This window comes from Maniola jurtina, chromosome 4, assembly GCF_905333055.1.
Source record: "Maniola jurtina chromosome 4, ilManJurt1.1, whole genome shotgun sequence".
Lineage (NCBI taxonomy): Eukaryota > Metazoa > Arthropoda > Insecta > Lepidoptera > Nymphalidae > Maniola > Maniola jurtina.
This window is the reverse complement of record NC_060032.1, coordinates 7,770,183-7,793,154: the sequence shown is the minus strand read 5'-3', so window position 1 is coordinate 7,793,154 and position 22,972 is coordinate 7,770,183. Positions and strand designations below refer to the sequence as shown.

Below are 22,972 nucleotides of genomic sequence, written 5' to 3'. Positions count from 1 at the left end.
CATCCCCAAAATCAAGTATTAACAAAATATATTTTATTTAATTAAATACTGATATGAAACGCTAATTGTAGTAAGTAGGTAACTACTTCGAATATGACTAAGAACAAACAAGTGAATTTTTTTAAGTTTTATTTCTTTTTCTATAATAATTAAAATAAAAAACATAAAACACCCTGCGAATGATATTTCTAGAGGACGCCATCCTCCATACTCTATCGCCCATTTTCAATATACTTATCTTTAATCTGTAGATACATTACTTAGCAACGCCGTTATAGACATCTCTACCTACATTTTATTAACCTATCCATACATAATATTATAAAGACGAAGGTGTGTCTATCTCTCTCTTAACTTTGTATGGCTCACAACTGGTAACCGATTTCCATGGATACATAGATTGCTTGCATCCCGGAGAAGGATATAGGCTACTACTTCTTGTCCCGGTAAATCAAAAAATTCCCACCGACTTTTAAAAAGATATATAAAGACAGCTTTAGATATTTTATAAAGATAGCTTTATGGTCATCGATATGGATATTATAATGTCCGATAGTAAAGATTATTATTAAAAACCTAAATTCCACATGGAAGAAGTCGATGGCATCATTTAGTAGGTATACTTACAGAACTAGAATAACAAAAATAGAACAAAACAATATATTACGTTGGGCTTAACGATAAAAATACTATCCTACAATTTGTAAGCACTGCCTTATAATCCCTTTATATAATTCATTCTTTAATAGAAATTCTTAAAAAATTAATGCCTGTTTCACAACCTCCAGATAAATTTATCTAACGAATTTTGGCGTTATTACAGTTTTTGTATCGGGAATCTGTCAAAATGTTTTATCTGGCGTTTGTGAAATATGCCCTAATTATTATTATCCCAAATAGGTAGGTAGAAAATATATTAGCTTAAAGGTGTTAGTTATTACCTTAAATATTAACCTATAAACGACAATTAATCAAAAACTACAGTTTGTACCTATATCTCAGTAGGTACAGTTTTTAAATTTTATGTAACTATATGACGTGATGTACTTTGTAGTAGGCATGGACCAGGGTACATATAGGTACCATGGTTATTCCTTAATTATAGTTAAGGAAATTTTCTTCAAAAATCTTTAGGTACCTACCATAGATTAGGTAGGGAAGAGGACATCCGACCGACGTAAAACTGCCCCTTGGATCACTTGCGAGCTCATTTCTTCTTATATCAGGTACAGTTTTTTAGAAAAACTGTTAACTAACCAAGGGACATCACCCCGGCGACTTTTTGTAGCGATACAAACGCGCGTATCTTGAACGCCATCCTGAATGGCGCCATCAGCGAAACAAAATCGTGGGCAAAAGTACACGGGCCAGCAACGTATCTCTAAAGTATGGTTCTAATTGATGTGCGATCTCCTTAATCTTATAACAGTACCTCCCTCCATAATGTTTCAACCTCATAAAGATTCAACATGTTCAGGTAGGTATATCAGCATTTTAAGGGTCACTTTTCATGTTCAGGAATTGCCTACCCTGAAAATTTTCTTTTTTTTTTAAATACCTGTAGTTGGGTAGACTAGGTATCTATGTCTTATTGCAGCAAACAAGTTCCTTTATCTGCTTATTTCAAGCTTTCCACTATGATTAATATATCTCTAGACTCCTACGCATACAACCCCATTTTTATTTTATACATTATTATTATTAGAATTGTAATCATAGCACCATTATTATAAAAGATAATAGCTATTTCAGGCCACTCAGGCTGCACTGTTACTATAAGCTGCTGTATTACCCATCCTTCAGATTTTCAACTATTTCAAATTTAAATACAACATTTTTGTCCCCATGATGTTCGAGTAAATGTCTAAATAATCCATCTGACGTAAAATTAAGACCACATTTGAAACAGATTTGAATATTTTGCTTACTTTTATTCTTACCAGAGCATTTTTTCATATGTTCTTGTAATGATGATTGTTGCACATAATGTACACCACAGGAACATTTATATAATTTGGTTATTTTAGGATTTACATTTGTAATATGCTTAATATTTTCATTGCTATTCTTGCCATTTTTTTGTACTTCAATAGCCAAAAACTTTTTAGGTTTGTCGACATTTTTACTTGGTTTGCGATTAGTAAAAGGTTTCACTTGTATCGTTTCTTTAGTGAAATCGGGGTCTGTGTCATGTAATTTTAAATGTCCTTTTAGTTTCCCTTCATCAAATATTAAATCACATTTTGTACATTGAGACTTTGCAGCATCAATAAGACAAGAATGGTGAACCGTATTCCGCGCATCCCTTATGCATACTTCACAATCAATACATTTATGAAATGTATAATCGCACACAATTCCATTAAAGGTTGGTAGCAATATATTATTGTGTCTTTGCAAAATATTATTTTCCTCAGTTTTGTTACCGAGTAAGACTACTTTAATTTTATTTTCATTAAAACTCGGAATTAGTTTATGTTTCAAAATGTGATCATCTAAGTTTTCCGCGCAAAGTAATAAACCACAAAAATGACATTTTTTAGAATCACTACGGTAACATACATGGTAAACATAGTCGTAATTTTCTACAAGTACATGGCAGAATCTACATTCGTAGACGACATAGCATTTTTTAAAGTTTGATATGTTATAATTTATATTATGATCTTGTTGCCGATTAAACATAACAATTCTATAGGATTTTACGGTTATGTCAGGTGTCACATGAATTTTTTCATGATTATTTCTAGTTACACTGCAAGCAAAAGATAAATCACAAAAAGTACAATCACTCATTTCAGAATTTGGACAGCAAGTTACTATATGACTATAAATAGAATTAGAACCTATAATACAATCACATTTTTCACATTTGTACATCGTTAGATTGGATGGACCTTCTTGTATAACTTGCATTTTAATTCTAGTTTCATATTTGTATATTGAATCTTTAATTAGTTTATTTACTTCATCTTTAGATAGTGATTTAAAGATATGTTTTAACCACTTACTAGATCCAAAATACGATACATCAAAATTAAACCGTGTAAATTTTACATTTTCAAAATTTTTATGCCATTCTCCATGTTTATTAAAGGATGAGTTATCAAATTTCAACTGGCATATTGCACATTCAACACCATTTAGATCCACTTTGTTGAGGTTTGTATGTAAATGGCAATGTTCTATTACATCATCATATGTGCTTAAAGACACATTACAATTTTTACATGTATAAATAATTGGTATCGCTTCATCTATGTTTGAAATACTTTTATGAACTTCATTTCGTTTTTTACAAGTTTTGGTTTTATGAACAAGTTCATGACTTTTATTTTTCAATTTATAACTATGAAATGGCATGTGTAATTTATAAGCTGATTCCGAGAATTTAGTTTTGCAGACGGAACATATGAGATAATCATTTATATCACATAGATGTCCTTTTACCTCAGCCTTTGAAATAAAATGTTTTTCACATAATTCACATTTAGGGAATTCTGGTATCAGAGGTTTGATTACCTTGTTAGTCTGCATGCTGTAGAATGTTATGTCTTGCAGTTTTAAAGTCTTGTACTGTTGATGCCACTTTTTGTGCGAAATTATTGACTTATTGGAAAACATTAGTCCACAAAACTTGCATATATATTTTAAAATATTTACACAAAGCGATTTGAGATGAACATCTTTTTTAAAAACTCTGCTTATGTTGCATTTGCACACATTACAAAAGTTATAACTTAGCTGTTTTTTTGCAGAAATGCCAAATTTTGCTATCCTTGTGGCATCTTCACATTTGCTATCAACTTTTGTATTCGCAGAATTTACTGGATCAATCTTTATGGAAACTGGTAAAAAAGGCTTTTTTACTTTATATAAACCATCCAGGGAATTTTCGTTATGATTCTTGTCACTATTCTTTATAAAAGATGATTCTAAATTAATGATTTTAATATCAGACGGAGTCAAATTTCTTAAATTATGGTCATTATCGTGACTTGTTTTAATGCTAGATTCTATGAGAATGTCGCAAAATTTACAATATGATGAGTCAAATGATCGAGATCGTTCAGATTCACAAATACCGCAATGATCAGAAATTTTTTCTTTACTATAATGCACAGCACACATGGGACATTTATACAAAATTGTCGGCTGAACTTCTGCAAGAACCTTTATGATTACAAAATATTCGGAATACTGATGTTGTTTTTGATGAATCTTCGCATCTTTATCTTTAAAAAGTCGGTGACAACTCCTACATTCCCAATTTATTTTAAACCTTAAATGTTCTAAATGTTCGAAAGCAGCATCATAAGTCAAAAAATTAATATTGCATTCTGAACATTTAAAAAGTATAATTTTTGAAGCTAAAATTTGAATATCATTATAAATTGGCTTCTCATGATGTAGGCTCATAGAATTTTGTACTAATGTAGTTAAATGTTCATGTTTAGGATTAAAATTTACAATGCTACCTTCAGTTAAAGGCGTATTATTACTGTTGACTGGTTTTAGCATTTCAATTTTATGGCTTTTCCGCAAATGGGTATTATATGACAATATATCATCAAGTTTTAAATCACAAAACTTACACACGGGATTAAACGATGACTTGTCAATTTGCATGTTTTTCAATGCTTTATGCTTAATCATAGCATGGCTTTTACAAAACATTTCTTCATTGAAATAGTAAGAGCAAATCGGACAACTATAGATGCTTTTCGATTCACTTACTCTTTTTTTATTTTCCATCCCTAAATCTGAACTCACAATTACATTTTTTTGCAATATTTCATTTGTTTTATTTATTGATCTTTCTACTTGTGTTATTTCTCTCCCTTCCATATTTTCTGCCGGAATCCGCGCTTTCTTAGTATAAAGAATAGTATACAAATGATCAATAAGATCTTGTTGATTTGGAAACAGCTCATCACAGTGAAAGCAAGCTTCACGAAAGACATAGTTTGTTTGAAGATCAAATGTTTTGGCCACAGCTTCATCTTGTGTAATCTGCGTTGTAGTATGTTTATTGCATCTTTGATCTATGTTATGAATATTCCTTTCATGTCTTCTTAGACTACATTTAGAACTATACTCTCCCTGACAAAGGCTACACTTGTAACTTTTTTCGTGCTCAGGGTGTAAAGGATAATCTTCTTTAGTGTTACACTCCAAAATTGTATGAGCACTTGCTTTATGATGACTTAGAGACACATTATTCGGAAACAGTATTAAACATTTATCACAAAATCTCTTTGTTCTTATTAGATAAGGTCTTATATTTTGTAACGTAACTTTCAGGTTAGATAGTGGTGTCAAATTCTTTGTTCCTTTGCTTGGTTTTGATCCAAGAATAATTTTTCTATGAAAAGAAGAGGCAAAGTGTGACTCTGTTGTACCTGAGATAATATTTACATGATCAGTAATCTGAAGTTTATTAATCAAAATATTTTTATCAGTTTCCTTTGAATTTGTTTCTTTTTCTGGGAAACCTGAAAGAGGCATTTTTGTTAAATATTCAATATTTATAATTCTTAGATAATGCAAATGATAACAGACTATATACTTAGGTATAGCAAATGGCAACACTGCAAGTTCCTATATGATAATATGGTGAATAAATTATTCTAATGATTGGAAATAGATAATGCCACATGTTAACTTGACTTAATTTAAAAAAAATTCAAAATCCCCGACTGTGGTTTGCACTGCATCTTTTTCAGCCCGCACACTAAAGCGCTTAAAACAGCCATTGTGATTTTTTAAGGATTTTATGTACCCAGTGAAACTCGCACCATCAAGACAAATTTAATGACGAATAATTTATCAAAATCGGTTGAGTCGTTGAGTAGTTACGGGCCCGGTTACACTAAAATCAAAAAATGTAAGATTTCAAGCTCCACCATCATAAAAAGACTTCCACATAGTTAAATATATGTTTAAAAAAATCAATCTTGCCTATTGACATTTAATGTATCATATTTATAAAAACTATTTTAATTATTTTGTAGTGATCAATCTCCCGCACCTTGTTTTAATGAAAAAATAACAGACTCATCTTTGAAGCCCTTTATCTTTTCTTAGAAATCATCTGATTTACTTGAAAAAATACTTAAATATCAGAAATATAGTCCTGTTGACACAATATAATGTACTAGAATATGGATTTTTAATCACATTAATGGGTAAAAAAAAACTGTTGGCAATTTTTACAAATTATATGGCTAATTTAACACAATTTTTTATATTGAATAAAGCATAACTTCATTCTGAAATTTATCTGAAAATAAATCTTAAACAAAAACTTTATATTCTTAAAAAAATTCATTTATATAGTTTTTGTTACAATCCATTTATTTGATCAAAAAAAATTATAATAAACATCACTCTTAATTGTAATAAATAGCCACGCAATGCACAAAATAGTCCTTGTAAATATGATGCATAAATACAAAAAATTAAATGTTTATTTTAAACATGTATAATTCAATTATGTGAAAGATTTTCCTATGATGGTAAATTTAGCGCTTGAAATATTACATTTTTTAGTTTTAGTGTAAGCTCAGTCTTACAAGTGGATAAAGGAATGGACATACATACACGCATACAGGTCAAAAACATGATCCTTCTTTTGGGCTTTGCCGCATTTGGGTCTATGTCTAAAAGTACTCTATGTCCGTCCCCAGGATACAAGCTATATCTGTATCCAATTTCGTCAAGTTGGTTATCTGTTTAACCATAAAAAGTTAGCAGACAAACACTTTCGCATTTAGAATATTAACATGAATACCTTCATCAAAATCCATAATTTCTTGTTTTAGAACAGATAAATCTGGAAATATTCGTTGTATTATTGGATTTTGTAAGAGGTCATGTTCCTCTATATCAATGTCTTCAGACATTTTGCAGCTGCAAACAAACAAATTAAAGCAAGTTATTGTACATATAGAATAACTATTAGATACTACATGTTATATGTAGGTTTTTAAAAATTCAGTAGGAACTCTTGATTTTCTGGCAAAAAAGTAGCTAGTCAATGTTAATTCAGAGTGAGCTATCTCCATTCCAAATTTAGCCAAACCATTTCAGTCATTGTAGCATGAAGAAGTAACAAACATCTAAACTTTCACATTGTAATGTGAAACTTTGAAATCACCTTGGTCTAAACTCTACACGCCTAACAATATTATACAACATAATAATGATTTAATATGTTGGAGGTACAGAAGAAAATTACATTAAATAATATTAGCATAACAAACAAAGATTTGGAGGGTAGTTAGTTATCGCTCAAATTGTATACATTAGAAGATTGTTCTATATTTTAATATACCGTGTGTGATATTTAACATACGTACATTTTACGAGGCGCCGTATACTGTTTACTGAAACTTTCCCGAAACAATGAATAACGATGAAAAACAGTTTGTGATAATTTTCTCAAAATAACAATAATTAGTACAGTCGTCTGACAGACGCTCGACTTGACGCTGACAGGCGTTGATACTTTTTTTTTCTCTCTCGTCTGGCTTTACAAAGATTAGCCAATGTCAAGTTTGTAGTTATTTACAAGTTAGGGAAACTGTATATGTATGGACTCCGTCTGTGCCGGCGCTCGCCGACATACGCGCGACACCCCTTTAGAGCGCTTCCCAGTCAGTTTCAGCACCAAAAAATACCAGTGAAACAAAAACCAGCCACTTTGAACAAAAAAAAAAAAACAATCCAAAAAGGCACAACACGCGCGCCAGCAAACACTAACACAGACGAAGTCCAGCGTTGATACTTTACGTTGACAAATGACATCATTTGTTCTACAACTATGCCCCTCTATCAATGTCACTCAAGTGCCAAAAGATCCTTGTCGTACTGTTACGTAATTTTACATATTAACTCTGTGCTTAATAAAGGAAAATTACCGAAAAAATCACACTTAAATGTATTTTGGAATAATAACGGTTCAGTCTATTATTATAAATAATCATCGTCATCATCATCATCATCATCATCATCATCATCAGCCTGTGGATGTCCACAGCTGGACATAGGCCTTCCCTAAAGAGCGCCACCACACCACAAAATTATAAATAATATTTATACATATTTTTACTGGAAAAATTTAAACCAACCAATAAAAATAAAAATATTAGTTAGGTTAGAAAGTCATTGGTTAGGTACCTAATTTTTAATCCTATTTAAACCCTTCCAAACTATACCATTGTTACCCATTTCTACTGTACAATTGTTAGCTGTTCCTATTATCTATATTCTGCGATTTAGTGTACCTACGGCCTGCCTACGGCCTATCCCCCACAGAATATTAATATTCTATGTTAAGTACCCCCCCCTCACCGCACAGCTGATCAAAAATGTCAATTGTCTGATTGTCAAGAAAATGGAGTTTTGATACGCCTAAAATGAAATGAAAGATAAAAGTTTCAATATGAAATCGAATAAAATAAACTTTTCCAACTGCCAGGGTTAGAATGGATAATACGACTCCATTTCAACCTTGGGCAGCTGACGGTAATTCTAAAAATGTTAAAACTGAAAGAGAATTAGTGGATGACGCGAAACTTCATCGGGAAAATGTCAATCATCCAAAACATAGGCAAACTGCGTCTTACGATAAAGAAATCGTCGATGCTCCAAGTGTTGTTCCTGGACCTTCGAGTTCCCCGGCATCCGGTGCCAATCCCGTCGGTGGAAAAGAGCCCAAGATGGACTCTGGCAAAGTAGCTTCCATGCAACAAATTGTTGAGAACACTCTGAGGTATTTACTACTTAGGCTTAGGTACAAAGTAAATGTTTGAATCCTAATCTTATTGGTGCATTCATATCACTTTCTTTTATATTTTTGTGATTTATTAATGTCAAAATATTATCAATTAGTGGTAAAAAAAGTTAGGATGTAACTACATAAAATAATAAGTTATTCAACATGATTCTCATTTTATTCAATAAAATTATTTTCAAGTATCCATATACTGAATCTTCATATTCTTATGGGGAACATAAATAACTTTATTATGTTATTATTTATTGACTAAATAAACCCAAACAACTAATAATAAACTGTAAACAATTACTTCATTAGTGCATATATATCAAATAGACACTTAATTGCATATTTGCAATTTAAAGTAGTGCTTTGATTATGGAGTCAATTTATAAATTCCCATTTGTTTATGATTGTTATCACAGAGGGCAGAGCGAACTACATGAAAAAATGAAATTTGCTTCTGCATACTTATTATGTATGATTAATTACAATATTCTCTAATTTGTACTTAATTATGTACAATCTTTATTGAACTACAGTTGTATTACAGCAGTAAAGTATGCAGTTGCAGCTTCTGTAAAAATTGTGAGCAAATAATACTAATAGGTGGAAACCAAAAATAATAAGATGAAAATATTTTTTTCTAGCTTTCATGAGAAAATTTTATCATAAATTTCAGCCAAGAAGGACGACAAAGAGTATCGCAAATTCTAGAGGCAGTGGAGGCTCTAAGTGGAGCAGAGAGACTGTTATTGTATCTCCGACTACCAACCGGTGTACCTCCTCATGACCCTCTCAAGCAGCCTATCAATCCATTAGGTTCCAGGTACTTGATTAAAATATGAAACAAGTTTTTTTTAAATGAGACTTCTTAAATGGTAAAAAGTGAAAAAGAAAAACAGTAAACAAACAAATGCAGTGCAGTCATTCATTTGTTTGTTCACTACTGGTTTTTTTTTTTTGAATGAAGTAGTCCTAGATATAAGTTAGACAAAATACAGCTTTACTTCTAGTGAATGAATCAATATCCCTGTAGCTTTTTAAAGAATTTTTATATGAAATTACTTAATTGTTCATTTCAAAAGTTTGAATTATTCTTAAATACTTAATTTATTTATATTATGTAATTAATCTATTACAAGAAGGTAATAATTATATCTAATCAAATTGACTTTTTGAGGGGTCCATACCTCAAAAGGAAAAATGGAAGTCAAATGTTTCAATTTTCAAAGTAAGATAACTATACCAAGTGAGGTATCATATGAAAGGGCTTTTCCTGTACATTCTAAAACAGGTTTAGATTTATTGTGTAACATGTCGAAAAAAATACCCAAGTATGGAACCCTTGGTGCACAAGTCCAACTCACACTTGGCCGTTTTTTTTTATGGAAAACTCGATAGAAAACTTACCTGTCCTGACTGCCTGTTGATTAAAATACATTGTAGCATATGTATATGTTTTAATAAACCTACAAAAATGCGTCTTTCTTCTAGAGCTGAACTTCAACAAACTGTAACATGGATACAAACACATTTAGAAGTAGACCCAGACGTTTCATTGCCCAAACAAGATGTTTATGATGAATACATGTAAGTAATAATAATTATTATCCTTTTTTTTTTTGTGGGGCAATGAAGAGGGGAGGCATTGGACTCTTACTGACTAAAATCCCACAGTGTTGCACACATTGCCTCGAATCAACTTAATTTAAAAGAATCAAAGGTCCCGCGTTTGATTTTTAGGGTGTAAGTTGCGGCGCTCGATGTCAACAGCATGCCATGCGATAGAACGCCACACTAAACGCACGCAAACGCGTATACAATTTGTAGTAAAAGGGTCGATAAGTAGCATGTTACTGCAAAGCGCGAAGATAAATGTAAACACCGTAAAAGCCTTATTACATTTCCTGGCTTTACAACTACTAGGATGCTGTTACACATTATACATACCAAGCCTTAACAACGACCTGGCCACCTCTAAAAGTGGTATATATGTGATTAAATATTAAATGACGCCCGCGACTTTATGCGGATTTAGCTTTTTAGGTTCAGTTCCTCAAAAGAAAAAACGGAACCCTTATAGAATCACTTTGTTGTCTGTCTGTCCGTCTATCCGTCTGTCGTGTCCGTCAAGAAAACTTTTAGGGTACTTCCCGTTGACCTAGAATCATAAAATTTGGCAGGTAGGTAGATCTTATAGCACAAGTAAAGGAAAAAATCCGAAAACCGTGCATTTGTGGTTTCATCACAAAAACAAATTAAAATGTGTTCATGAACAAATAAGTGTTTCAAATTTTCAAAGTACCATAACTATACCAAGTGGGGTATCATACGAAAGGGCTTTACCTGTACATTCTATAAGATCTTTATTTATTCTTATGCATAATAGTAGTTTTTGATTTATCATGCAAAATGTTAGAAAAAATACTTGAGTACTGAACCCTCGGTGCGCGAGTCTGCCTTGCACTTGGCCAGTTTTTTAAACAACACTCAAAATAAAAAAGTAGCCTATGTTCATCCTCAGCATGCTCATCCATTCCATCTCTGTGCCCGTCAAAATCGGTTCAATGCTAACAAAAAAGTTAACAGACAGACACACTTTCCAATTTAAATAATTATTAATTTTATTTTCCTCTTAACATACTTTTACCTCTTATATCTACCATATTATAGAATTTGTGATTAACAAAAACTATGAGAAATAAGGTGATTTTTATTGATAATTAATGTACATACAAACACACACACATAAACTGCTATACTCACAAACCTTCCATTGTCTGGTAACTAACATATAATATTCATGCAACATTTTGCAAAATGTACATAAATGTTATTTAAATTAGAACAGTTAGGTTTTCTTATTATGTTATATATTTACAGTACATTATGATTGATATTATATATCGAGTGCAGCCAAAGTTATCAAGAATATTATCTGACTCTTCTTTTGATTAGACAAATTATAGTACCTATGTGTATTGTAACACCGACTAATAAAACTAATTTGACCCATCAATTCCGTGCTGAGGCAGTGCCCTTGATTGAGGATGAAACGTGTCACAATCCACATTGCGGTCTTCAATGAAAGTCTCAGGGACTCAGCATGAAAGTGCTGTGTGACTAGTGCTTTAGGTTTTTCTTGTTTATTAGGGCTCTGTACCTCAAAAGGAAAAACGGAATACCCTTATAGGATCACTTTGTTGTCTGTCTGTCTGTCTGTCCGTCCGTCCGTCCGTCCGTCCGTCCGTCCGTCCGTCCGTCCATCTATCGTGTCTGTCATGAAAACCTAAAGGGTACTTCCCGTTAACCTAGAATCATGAAATTAGTAGGTAGATAGATTTTATAGCACAAGTACAGGAATACATCTGAAAACCGCGAATTTGTTATTACATCATTTAAAAAAAAAATGTGTTTCAATTTTCAAAGTAAGATAACTATACCAAGTGGGGTATCATATGAAAAGGCTTTACCTGTACATTCTAAAACAGATTTTTATTTATATTTATGTATGGTTTTTGATTTATCGTGCAAAATTTTGGAAAAAATACCCGAGTACGGAACCCTCGCACTTGGCCGGTTTTATTTACTCTAGACATCAAATTCATTTGCTGTAAAGTATTATATACTGATGGTCGATATCCGGTAGTAAAAAAAGAATAAGTCCAGTAGAAAAAGTAGGTATAGGCCTGTCGGTCATTACAATTGACGAGTAGGTATTTAACATCAAAGTTCAAATACTTATCTTTATATTAACTAAAACATCGCGAAAAAACGTAAAAGTTGTTACGTAATGTTGGAGTAAGTGGGTATGTTTGTATTTTTGTTATACATATGTATTATTATGTACCTATTATGCCGTTTTTATCAGCGAGTATACGATTGTATCTCGTTTAACCCAATGTCATCACGCTGCCTTTATCATCATTTTTATGTCACTTATTAAGGGCCAAGTTATCGACGATATTACGAAAATGTTGTTAAAATTAAAAAAGTTACGAAAATTAAACATGTGTTATCCTCATTATTAATAAGCGATTTCGTCCGCGTGGATATATGTTACAAAATCCTTACATTTTTACGAGATAAAAAGTAGCCTATTTGTTAATCCAAGGTATAGGCAATCTATCTTCATTCAATTCGTTTTTGCCTGAAAGAGTATTCAAATTCAAAATATTTTTATTCAGTTAGACTTTTACAAGTACTTTTCAATCGTCAAGAGCATCTACCACTGGTTCGGAATGCTTCTTACAAACATACACACACATACACAAACTTTCGCCTTTGTTAATATTAGTGTGATTATTATTTAGCTTTTGCTCGCGACTTTGTCCGCTTGATATAATTTATAACCTATGGTAATCAGGAAAAATGTCATCAGTAATCACGAATCGTATCATTAGTTCCGGAGGTCAACCTCCTACATACAAACTCACAAACTAACTACCTGTTTATCTTAATATTACTAGCTTTTGCCCGCGACTTCGTCTGCGATACAGTATTATAATAATTTATAGTCTATAGAACCAAGTGGTATCAGTAAAACTTTTCAAGATCAGCTTAGTTTCGGAGATTACCTCCTACATCCAAACTTATAAACTTCATCTATTTATAATATTAGTGTAGATTATTTATAATTTAAATATTTATAGATATAGGTAGTAAGCGGGTAAAAAGATTATCTAGACGTAATGATTTAAATGGCTTTAGTCACAGTTTTTTTTATATTGTAGGTACTTAATATTGTAATTTAATGTTCTTTTTAAGCTTCTTATTATCTTAACCACCTTACCTTACCTTCGTACTTTTTCGTATTATCAATTCGGGAGTGTTTTTTTAAAAGTTCCGTACCTGAAGAGTGGGTACCTTATATTATTTATACTCGTATTATACTAATGGGCCTCCGATATCCGTCCGTCCGTCTTTCAGCGGGTTGAATCGTAATAAGTGGAGTAAAAATTTCCGCTATAATAGAGAAAATGTACAATAGAATTCGCCGCATCAAAGTAGTTTCATCTCGACTAATGTTTTCAGGGTTCATGTATGTTAAGTATGTGAGTTTCTTTATTCCACCATAACTTCTAAATTCCTGAACAGATTTGTATGTATGGGGGATCGTTAGAATCTTTACATCATCCCGAGTGACACTGGCTGTAAACTTTCGAAAAAAGTCAATATGGTGATTGTAAAGGACCATTTTCAAATGCGATTTTTTTCACTTTTTAGTTCGTTTTTAAAAAGTCAGTCATGTTTCTTAAATAATGACTTTTTTAAAAATTGACCCCAAGGATCTCTCTTATTAGTTATCGCCTATAAGTGACCGCTACCAAAATCAAACCTGTATAATCTGTAGGTATCTTTAAATTTTTGGCAATAAGAAGATAAAGAGATTTGGCATCTTGTGTATTTTTAGTCGTCATTAAATTGCTGGTAGTTGATTTTTAAATTAACTGTGCTTAGATGTTTTTCATTTTATCAATCGATTCAAATTATCAATTCGAAGCGCTAAACAAAAACAATTAAGGACTTATCGTAATATTCGCGTTTATTGCACCAAACATACCTACCTGTTGCAGTTATTAGGTACACAACATACGCAATTGGACTTGCTATTGTTTTTCTTTTAACGTCGTCATCGTCAACCTTGACAAAGATCTCTTGTAAGTTTGGACTTCCACAATCCACACGTCGTGGTCTTGCGCCGCCTGAATCCAGCGGCTCCCTGCAACTAGTTTAGTACCACCTGCCTATCTAGTGAAGGGGAAGTAAATCTATTTTTAATAATCTTTTTTTTCAGAGCTCATTGTATGAGCAGTAATATGAAACCATTGTCAACCGCCGACTTCGGCAAAGTCATGAAGCAGGTGTATCCCAGTGTACGCCCGCGGCGCCTTGGAACGAGGGGCAATTCTAGGTAACGTGTTGCGCATTTTTTTACCCGACTGCGGCAAAGCCAAAAGGAAGGGTTATGATTTTAGCAGTCTATCTATATATGTATGTATGTTTGTATCCAGATTCTGAGTGTTCCACCGTAGTGCCTAAACTACTGGGCCGATTTTGATGAATGAGGTGTCAATTGATTCGTTGTAAAGGTCCGGGTGACATAGGCTATATTTTATACGAAAAAATTGACCTCACGGATGTTACATCAAAAAAAGTGGAGGTCTCCAAAAATTTTTTTTTGCTATTGTATCGAGTGGGATGTCAAATGAAAGAGAAGAAAATTCTGAGCTCATGTATATAAATGTACAATAACATTAAAATATACCAAGCGACAGAAAAACTATTTTACTCTAATATTTCAGTGTTTATTAAGACGATCGCAGTCAGGTTTTAGTTTTCAACTTTATCTTGTTATACCTTTAAAGTTACGAAACAAACAATGCGGACACTTCTTTTGTACAAAACAAAATTTACCACAGTATGAAAATGGAGACAGCTCATGAGTAGACTGTAGACAATCTAGTAGGAGTGCCTACATAATTATAATCTCTACAGACAGGCCTCAATACTCAACAGTTACAGGAACATGCCGAAATCCGAAAGATCAAACCCGTTGCACTATTGTCGTACCTACTCCTGGCTAGCTTATTGCTAAAAGTACTTAATAGCTTAAAAAAATTGGATAGGTGTATAAGTAATTATATCTATCCTTTTCCTCACGGAACTTTTATGAGGGCGATAGGTACTTGACACCTGTCAAGTTGATAAAGATGCAATTTTTCATACTTGAAAAGTTGATCCTGTTTTAACATTATCAGCAAATATTACTAATGATAATTTCTTATACAGGTATTGTTATGCAGGCCTACGTAAAAAGATTAAACTTGAAGTGCCACACCTACCCGATTTGGGTGAAAGTTCTAAGGTACCTAATACATTTTTTCCAACAACATAATATTGAAGTGAAAAGTTGTATTAGCTTATAAATATGTTTTATTTTCAGGAACCTACTGTAATGAAAGAAAGTGAAAGAATCGTTTGTGAATGGGCTGAAAGTAAATTCGGTAAGTGTACACTTACTTACTTTTATCAAAACCACCGCCCAGCTCTTCTATAAACAAACCTAACAAGCTACAAGTTTTTACAGCGATTGCTGTGTGACATCGTGCTCCTCGATTACGGTAAAATGACAGCTACAGTGTGATGATCGCAATCACCTCTGATTGACCGACACTCGTTCACTAGTGGCCGAAATGCATTTATTTTAATTTTATTTAGTATAGGATTATCTACAGCGAAATATTACAATAAGTTTCTTAAACGCTAATCACAGAATGCATTGTTGAAGAATATTATAAATTCAACCAATCACAACAATTGCAATTATAATGCACTAACACAAATTACTTCTAATTTTGGTACATCTCGCGAAACTGCACAGCAGTTTGTTGGCGAGTAAATTGTAATAATGATTGGTAATACAGGTTTTTCGGAATCGACCTACAGATTCGCTACTTGTTAGAAATAATAGCTCCACGTGGAAGACCACTTGCTTAGGGGCATACAAGAGTACGCTCCTAGTGTTCATAAACTTCGTTGGCTTTATTATTGCTTTGTACTTTGCAGGTATAAAGTTTGTGAACATAACAGAGCTGTCGAGGCACCTGGTGTCCCCCCTCGGCCCCGCCGGCGCGTCGCCACCGCACGCCTCTCACGGTAAATATTAGCACCGATTTTGTTATTTTTCTCTAAACTTAATTTAGAGTATCTGCGTCCTCCTCCTTTTAATATTGTTGAAAAGGGACGGAACATGAATTTTACATTTAAAGACTTTAAGTTTTAGTACCTGCTATAAATTTAAACAATAGGCTCGCGACTAAAGTCACGAGGTTTGACAGGTCTAAATTAAATTTAAATCTGTCAAACTGTGTCCGTCCTCTTCATATTGCATTAGTAAGAAGAGGATGCGAACACTGTAAAATTACCCGTCTAAGGACGTTTGTACACTCATTCGTATTCGTTTTCGTGAAAATACGATTCGAAATGTAAATATGAGAAATAAAAATAGACTTGTAGGCTAAGTAAACTTAGCAATTCGTTTGTTGGAAATAGTGTACGTTTTTACAATAAGCTCACAGAGTACATATTGGAGATGCCTCTCAACAAGTTCAAAGTTATTACTAAACGCAAACTTATTGAAAAATCCTACTACAATGTAAAGGATTATTTTAAATGATAAGAAAGAAAGCTTGGGAATGATTTGCTGAACAGTTTTGATATTTCTAATAAGTTAACTGATTTTGTGAAATGGCGACAGTAAAAAAAATATCCGGCTGAGTTTGTTGTGGGCTATAGTTTTAAGTTTACGTAATTAATTATCACCACTATATCATCTTACAAATTAACAATTCGGACCATCAAAAGGAGTACAATACTACCTATTCTGAATAACTGATTTGAGTTTGAGTTGCCCACGGAAAAAGAAAGTTCCAGCTTGTTTAAAATATGCTTCCACCAGTTTCGCAAAACGCTATAGGAAGTACTTTTAAAAAACATCAATGTGTGTTCAGGTCCACCAGAGGAGACACCTAGCCCTCAATTAATGAAGCAGCAACTGAAACGAAAGTTACAGGTGAGTTACTGTAATTCATTTAGGGCTGATTTTTCAATCCTTAGATAACCTAACTCAAGAATAAATTTGGCAATATCACATACTAAAACTTGATAGTTATTATTATATTTGACAGTTGTAAAATCGGCCGTATTATTAATATTTTCTAAGAATGGTATTTAGTGTGTATTCGTAAATATGTTATTTGGAAATAATGCACTCGCCAGACGCAGGGTACACCAGGAAGACCCAAGAAAAACAAGGGGCAAGAGGTCTCTGGAGAATCTCCTCCGTCAACCTCATACGTCGGCCCGCAATTGTCCGTGAAGCACGAGAGCGAGATGTCCGAGCCCGCTTACGCCTATCAGCCGGGCTACGGGCCCGTGTACGACGTGCGGCAACCCTACCCGTACGCGCCGCCACCGCGCGCACACCCGCACGCCGCACCGCACCCGCACTCCGCGCCGCACCCGCACGCCGCGCCGCACACCGCGCCGCCGCCGCACGCCACGCCGCCTGCGCCGCACCCCCCGCTCGTGCACGACTACCGCCCCGACCCCTACGCCTTCGAGCCGACCTACGCACCGCGCGACCTCACCGTGCCCGATACCGCGCACAACCTGCCCATCAACCTCAGCAGCGACGCCTCACTCGACCTGTCCACGGAGCGCGGCGCGTGGCCGAGGCGCCGGCCGCCCGAGCCGCCCGCCGCGCGCCTGCCGCTGCCCGGCAAGAAGCTCATCCTGGAGACGTACCAGAGCGAGACGCAGGCCGGCTCGCCGCGCGCCGCGCCTCAACCCGCCGAGGAGTTCCCGCGCACCGAGTATCTGCCCAAGAAGATGCGCGCCGCCGAGATCCTCGGCGGCAAGCTGTCGGCGGCGCGGCAGGCGCTCGCCAGCGCCGCGTCCGAGCCGGCGGCCTCGTCCTCCTCCGCCGGCGCGGAGCCGTCCCTGCGTCCCGAGGGTGCTTTTTTAGAGGATCCAAAAAACTTAACGAGCCGGTCCAAGAGCACCGCCGCGGCGCTGGCCCGGGAGGAACAGGAGGCGGCGAGTCCGACACGGTCGGGGAAGGCTCCGACGCCTAGGTGCGACGGCGCCAGGGCGCGCCGGCGCGCGTCCCCGCAGCGGCCTGCGCACCCCGCGACGCCCGACTCGTGCTGCGGCCTGGACGGCATCAGCATGCGCACCGGCATGATCTGCGAGGAGAAGCACTCGGAGATCCTGAACCGCGAGCGCGTCATCAGCATCTGCAACATCGACAAGCACGACCTGGACGACTATCTCAACGAGGGCAGCAGCCAGGAGCACGAGGAGGAGCTGCTGCAGTACTTCCATCAGCGCGGCGCAGAGCCGGCGCCCGCCGCGCACGTTGCCGACGCCCAGGGATCTTTTTTAGAAACAGGTCAGGACCCACACGACGAACACAGTCAAGGCAAAAGTGAAAAAATATCGCAGTTGCGCGAATTATTGGCTAAAAATTTAAAAAACCAGAGTGGGTCCAACGCTCAAAATGTAAAAATTAATCAGATCTCTGAAAAATCAATGGAAAACTGTGAAGAGTTACACGGCAGTAAAACTACGGTTTTGGAGGGGGCGTTCAAACCGCTAGGCAACGGTAATGTCGTCGAAATTGTAAACGGCACGAATGGGTTGAAGGAAAATGAAGTGAATGTAAGTAAAAATTGTGATACTATTTCGAACGAAAATGGGATTTCAGTGCCATGTACACCTGAAAATAACCATAATCCATTAATGACATCCGTTAGCGGATCCCATCTTTATAACGGCAACTGTCACAACGAGCCTCAAAGTCCCACGACGAGAACGCAGCAGTACGATTTTGTACCTATATCTGATGGTTGTCATTCACCTGGAAACTTTCATTCGAAATCTCCCTTAGGTTTCGGACAGAGAGGACATAGTCCGACTAAAACGAATAAAACGATTATTATGGGAGGTTCTTTACAAACATCTCCAATTTCACATAGTACGGCAGCTAGCCCGTTCGTGAGTCCAAGAAACACACCAGTGCCGAGGTCGCGTTTCTGCTCCCGACCTATACCAAAGCATAATGGCAGGAAAAAACGCAACCCTCTTACGCTAACCGACCCTTGTAGTAAACAGTTTGCCATACCGAATGATCAAAAATTTATGCCGAAAACATCGTTAAGCGGTCCTAATATTAAGTATTGCCAACCGATGTCGGCACCTCCTTCTCCAAACATTCTGTCACATTACAAACAGCAAATGGCGCAAAACTCCGGTATTCCTAATGGTGGTAGCAACATGTGTTTAAGCTTCATCCCGAACGCATTCAGAGACAATATTAACGGTGAATTAGCAACACCCTTGTCAGCCGATCCTTTATCGAGTGAGGTGAGTCGATTTTTCCAAGAACCAGTGGTTAATTATAGACTAGGGCACGACACCTCCTTTAGATCACAATCGGTGCCACTCAAACAAGCGCCGATGAACATCGGCCTATTGAGCTATACCAACACTCCGGTCGGCTCTGTGCCGCCGACGCCGGTGCCGAACGAGTTCTGCGACTTCGGCTCTCTCGCAGACACGTGCGACATATCGAAGGCCGGCCTTAACCCCGAAACACTAGACAAGATCTACGACGCGATCGATAGCAGCAACGGAGTACTTAATGCAGGAGCATCGACAGCTATTATGAATACCAATGATGCTTTGACTAATGGTTGTGATCCTTTACCTGAACAGCAGATTCTCACCGATGATCAATTGCATTCTCTTATCCCGGTTAATAATACCGAGCTGGGTAGAAGCGCTCAATACAGCGAATCATTTCCGACCGATGCGACGAATGCTGATGACGTCGAGGAGTTTTTGAAACGAACGAATACTATTGACTATGATTTATCCGAATTGGTTACTGAAAAAAATAAATATTATACTTCACGCTCAGTCCCCAGCACACCTCTCCCATATAAGCGAACGGCGCCAAATTTACAAATCGATTCACGTCTTTCTAGAGAACTGTTCACTGCTGAAAATTATTCCAACATTTCGAACGGCATATCATCAAAATCTGTCCCGTCAACTCCACAACTGGCCGAAGATCGAAGTGTTTTTAGCTACAGTAACAGAGATTTTCTTATAAATGGAAATTCCGTCGACATGTGTAACTCCAATCAAATGCGTTCCGTCGAAAACGACCAAGGTTTAACCTCTCCGCTTGACATGTTACGTGAAGACATATTAGTAGATCCAATGACCCCCTCCATCGATCCATTGCTGGCTGACCTTGACAAAATGGATGGAACTCCATATGTTGACCTCTAGTCAGCAAGATGATTATCACCAATTAGAAATAAGATTAGCTTCATTAACTTGTACAGTCAGATATCGAGTATTGGATATCTTCTAGAGTACAACGTATTATATGCCTTCAGTGAAGGTAATTATTACCATAGTAGTTTAAAATATGAATCGCACACTCCCAAAAACGAGTCAATACAATGCACCACAATAATGTAATAAGAATATTTTAATGAATTGTAATCTCTAATTTACTAGGATACAGAATTACAATCCATGAGATTTATTTCATTAAATTATGATATAATATTGATCGTCAACGTAAATTAACCTTTTATTTTTTATTTAATCATGTAAATAAAAGGCCTAATAAATAAATTTAATGAATCATTTTTGAAGTCATCTCGTGCTGTTTTAAGAGAAGTTTCTCTCGAGCGCTCCGGATCACGCCCCATATAAACGAAGTTAGACTATTCTTATTTGAATGTTATTATAACTTTATTATTCATCAATCGAACTCAATGAACGCTCAAGAAACAGTTGTCTGTAGTTAACAGATCTTCATAAAAATATGTAGTTTCAAAGTTACACTGGCTTAAAGATTACATACAAATCTGTTAGCAAGTGTAATTTGAAACTCCATAATTATTATTATTGTCATCCGAAATTTCACAAAAGAATACATTATTTTCTAGTGTGTATCTACAAAGTTTTACTGAGTTTGATTTGTTAGTCTTGCATACTATTTATGTTTATCTATCTGTTCGTCATTCATGCGTTCGCGAATCGTTCATCCGATTGAATTGTTGTCGGCACTTTCGTGAAGATTTCTGACATAGTACAATCAATGGAAATAGGTGGCACACGAATCGCAGTGCAACGCATGGTAGGCATAATATTTAAATAATTTAACTTCTTTTGGAAAAGGTTCACTCGAGACAAACTCCTCTTAAAGAATTTTAATTGCAAAGTCGTGATATTTTTTATTTCTCGGGGCCAATATTAGTACCTATCTGATTTGGAATAATATTGCTTCATGACAATATGACACAGGCTCATAGTGAAGAAGAATAGAGAAACATCGAAATTTTGATACGTACGAGTATACATAGTCTGTAACAATGATAGCTAATCAATTCCTCCTGGATAGCATTAGCTACGTAGTTAGTAAGTAAGCAGACCAAACGGGCACGCCAAGCGTGCATTGTGAACTATGTATAAATATTAATTGGTTTCATAAGAAGATATTATATAAAATATAGTATATAGTTTATAAAAAATGAATTTATTGTATAAGTCAGCACAAAGATTTTAATATATTTTATTATCGCATAGGAGTTTTTCTCTTATATACTAAATTTACAAGATCGCATATGATGCGGCAAGGAATTTTAACATGCCCTTTACGGCTGCAGAGAGCTTATGGAGAAACCAAAATAAACATTAATGAGTTCCCGTCGACATATACTGCTCGGATTAAAGATAATTCTTTCGGTTTTGTATAGTAGGTCCTTGTAGATGTTTTTGTGCCGCCGCGCAATATGTATCGCCGGGGAAATTACGTTGTTGATGACACCCGTGAGGTCAGCACTCAGCACAGAGATATTGAGGTGGACTATATTTAAGCAGTTTAATATTGCAGCGTGTTGTTAAATAATGACTTGCAAATCGACAAAATGCTGGCTGACCTCAGTTGTTTCCGGTCAAGATAGACCTTAAAGTATCGGAATGTTAATTTCGATGTAATTGTTGTTATATTTTGTTATAGCTTCTTAAAATTATAAAAATAATTACTTTGTAATATTTCGTTAACGAATTGAATAAAAGAATGCTCAGCATTCAAAATGCCGTAGCCCATTATATTTATTTCCTTAAATTGTGCCTAAATTATGAATAATATGCAACAAGCTTAGTAGTTGGAAACGCTAGTACAAATGACACACTGATTCGACAGGGATATACATTTATGTAAGTGAAACCGAAGACTGTTAAAAGTTAATAGATATTTTGAATGTGAAGTTATTCATTTCCACTTATAAGGGTGTCTCAAAATTCACGCAAGTAATTTTGATAGAAAACACAGGGTAATAATTCAATTTGTATTTTTTTTATTTGATTCATGAAGTAAGGATCGTACAGTGTTGAAACAACTGATATACTATTTCATAATATATAAGCATAATACTGTATAAGTACTTCATGAATCAATAAAAAAATTACAACATTTAATGATTAAAAGTTGAGTTTTCTATCAAAATTACTTCTTGCGTGAATTTCGGGGCACGCTAAAGTTGTCTCGAAGTGTGACAATGAACTAAGCGAACATCCATAAATATATTCCAATTTGGT

The 22,972-nt window shown here is 35.4% G+C and overlaps 3 protein-coding genes across 5 annotated transcripts in view; 2 read left to right on the top strand and 1 right to left on the bottom strand.

Moving 5' to 3' along the window:
- Window positions 1-1,778: 1,778 nt before the first annotated feature.
- Window positions 1,779-7,486, bottom strand: LOC123864550 (zinc finger protein 91-like). 2 transcript variants are annotated; one of them, XM_045905095.1, is made up of 3 exons: window positions 7,362-7,486; window positions 6,794-6,912; window positions 1,779-5,495 (listed from the first exon to the last, which is right to left on the bottom strand). In XM_045905095.1, the coding sequence occupies exons 2-3, from the start codon at window positions 6,903-6,905 to the stop codon at window positions 1,789-1,791; spliced, it is 3,819 nt and encodes a 1,272-aa protein (XP_045761051.1). In that variant the 5' UTR covers window positions 6,906-6,912; window positions 7,362-7,486; the 3' UTR covers window positions 1,779-1,788. The 2 variants fall into 2 exon arrangements, with proteins under 2 accessions (XP_045761051.1, XP_045761050.1); XM_045905094.1 differs by lacking the exon at window positions 7,362-7,486 and adding an exon at window positions 7,160-7,215.
- An 873-nt stretch (window positions 7,487-8,359) lies between these two features.
- Window positions 8,360-22,475, top strand: LOC123864549. Of its 2 annotated transcripts, none has more exons than XM_045905093.1 (9): window positions 8,360-8,776; window positions 9,465-9,611; window positions 10,280-10,375; window positions 14,583-14,699; window positions 15,578-15,653; window positions 15,732-15,792; window positions 16,355-16,444; window positions 17,299-17,360; window positions 17,573-22,475. In XM_045905093.1, exons 1-9 carry the CDS (start codon window positions 8,490-8,492, stop codon window positions 20,645-20,647), a joined length of 4,011 nt encoding a protein of 1,336 aa, XP_045761049.1. In that variant the 5' UTR covers window positions 8,360-8,489; the 3' UTR covers window positions 20,648-22,475. The 2 variants fall into 2 exon arrangements, with proteins under 2 accessions (XP_045761049.1, XP_045761048.1); XM_045905092.1 differs by having other exon boundaries at window positions 17,567-22,475.
- Window positions 16,136-22,972, top strand: part of LOC123864552 — a 19,446-nt gene continuing 12,609 nt past the window's right edge. Inside the window, exon 1 of the mRNA XM_045905099.1 lies at window positions 16,136-16,146. The gene's annotated coding sequence lies outside the window, so the exon portion shown is untranslated. The remainder of the gene's footprint in view (window positions 16,147-22,972) is intronic.

What these genes read in the sequence shown, in the direction of transcription:
- LOC123864550 (XM_045905094.1), bottom strand. Translation starts at nt 7,200, where the DNA reads ATGTTGTATAATATTGTTAGGCGTGTAGAGTTTAGACCAAG. An exon ending in CGTGTAGAGTTTAGACCAAG is followed by an intron (nt 6,913 to 7,159) that starts GTGATTTCAAAG and finishes GTTTGTTTGCAG; the next exon opens with CTGCAAAATGTCTGAAGACA. An exon ending in AATTATGGATTTTGATGAAG is followed by an intron (nt 5,496 to 6,793) that starts GTATTCATGTTA and finishes TGCCTCTTTCAG; the next exon opens with GTTTCCCAGAAAAAGAAACA.
- LOC123864549 (XM_045905092.1), top strand. Translation starts at nt 8,490, where the DNA reads ATGGATAATACGACTCCATTTCAACCTTGGGCAGCTGACGGTAATTCT. An exon ending in GCCACCGCACGCCTCTCACG is followed by an intron (nt 16,445 to 17,298) that starts GTAAATATTAGC and finishes ATGTGTGTTCAG; the next exon opens with GTCCACCAGAGGAGACACCT. An exon ending in AACTGAAACGAAAGTTACAG is followed by an intron (nt 17,361 to 17,566) that starts GTGAGTTACTGT and finishes TGCACTCGCCAG; the next exon opens with ACGCAGGGTACACCAGGAAG.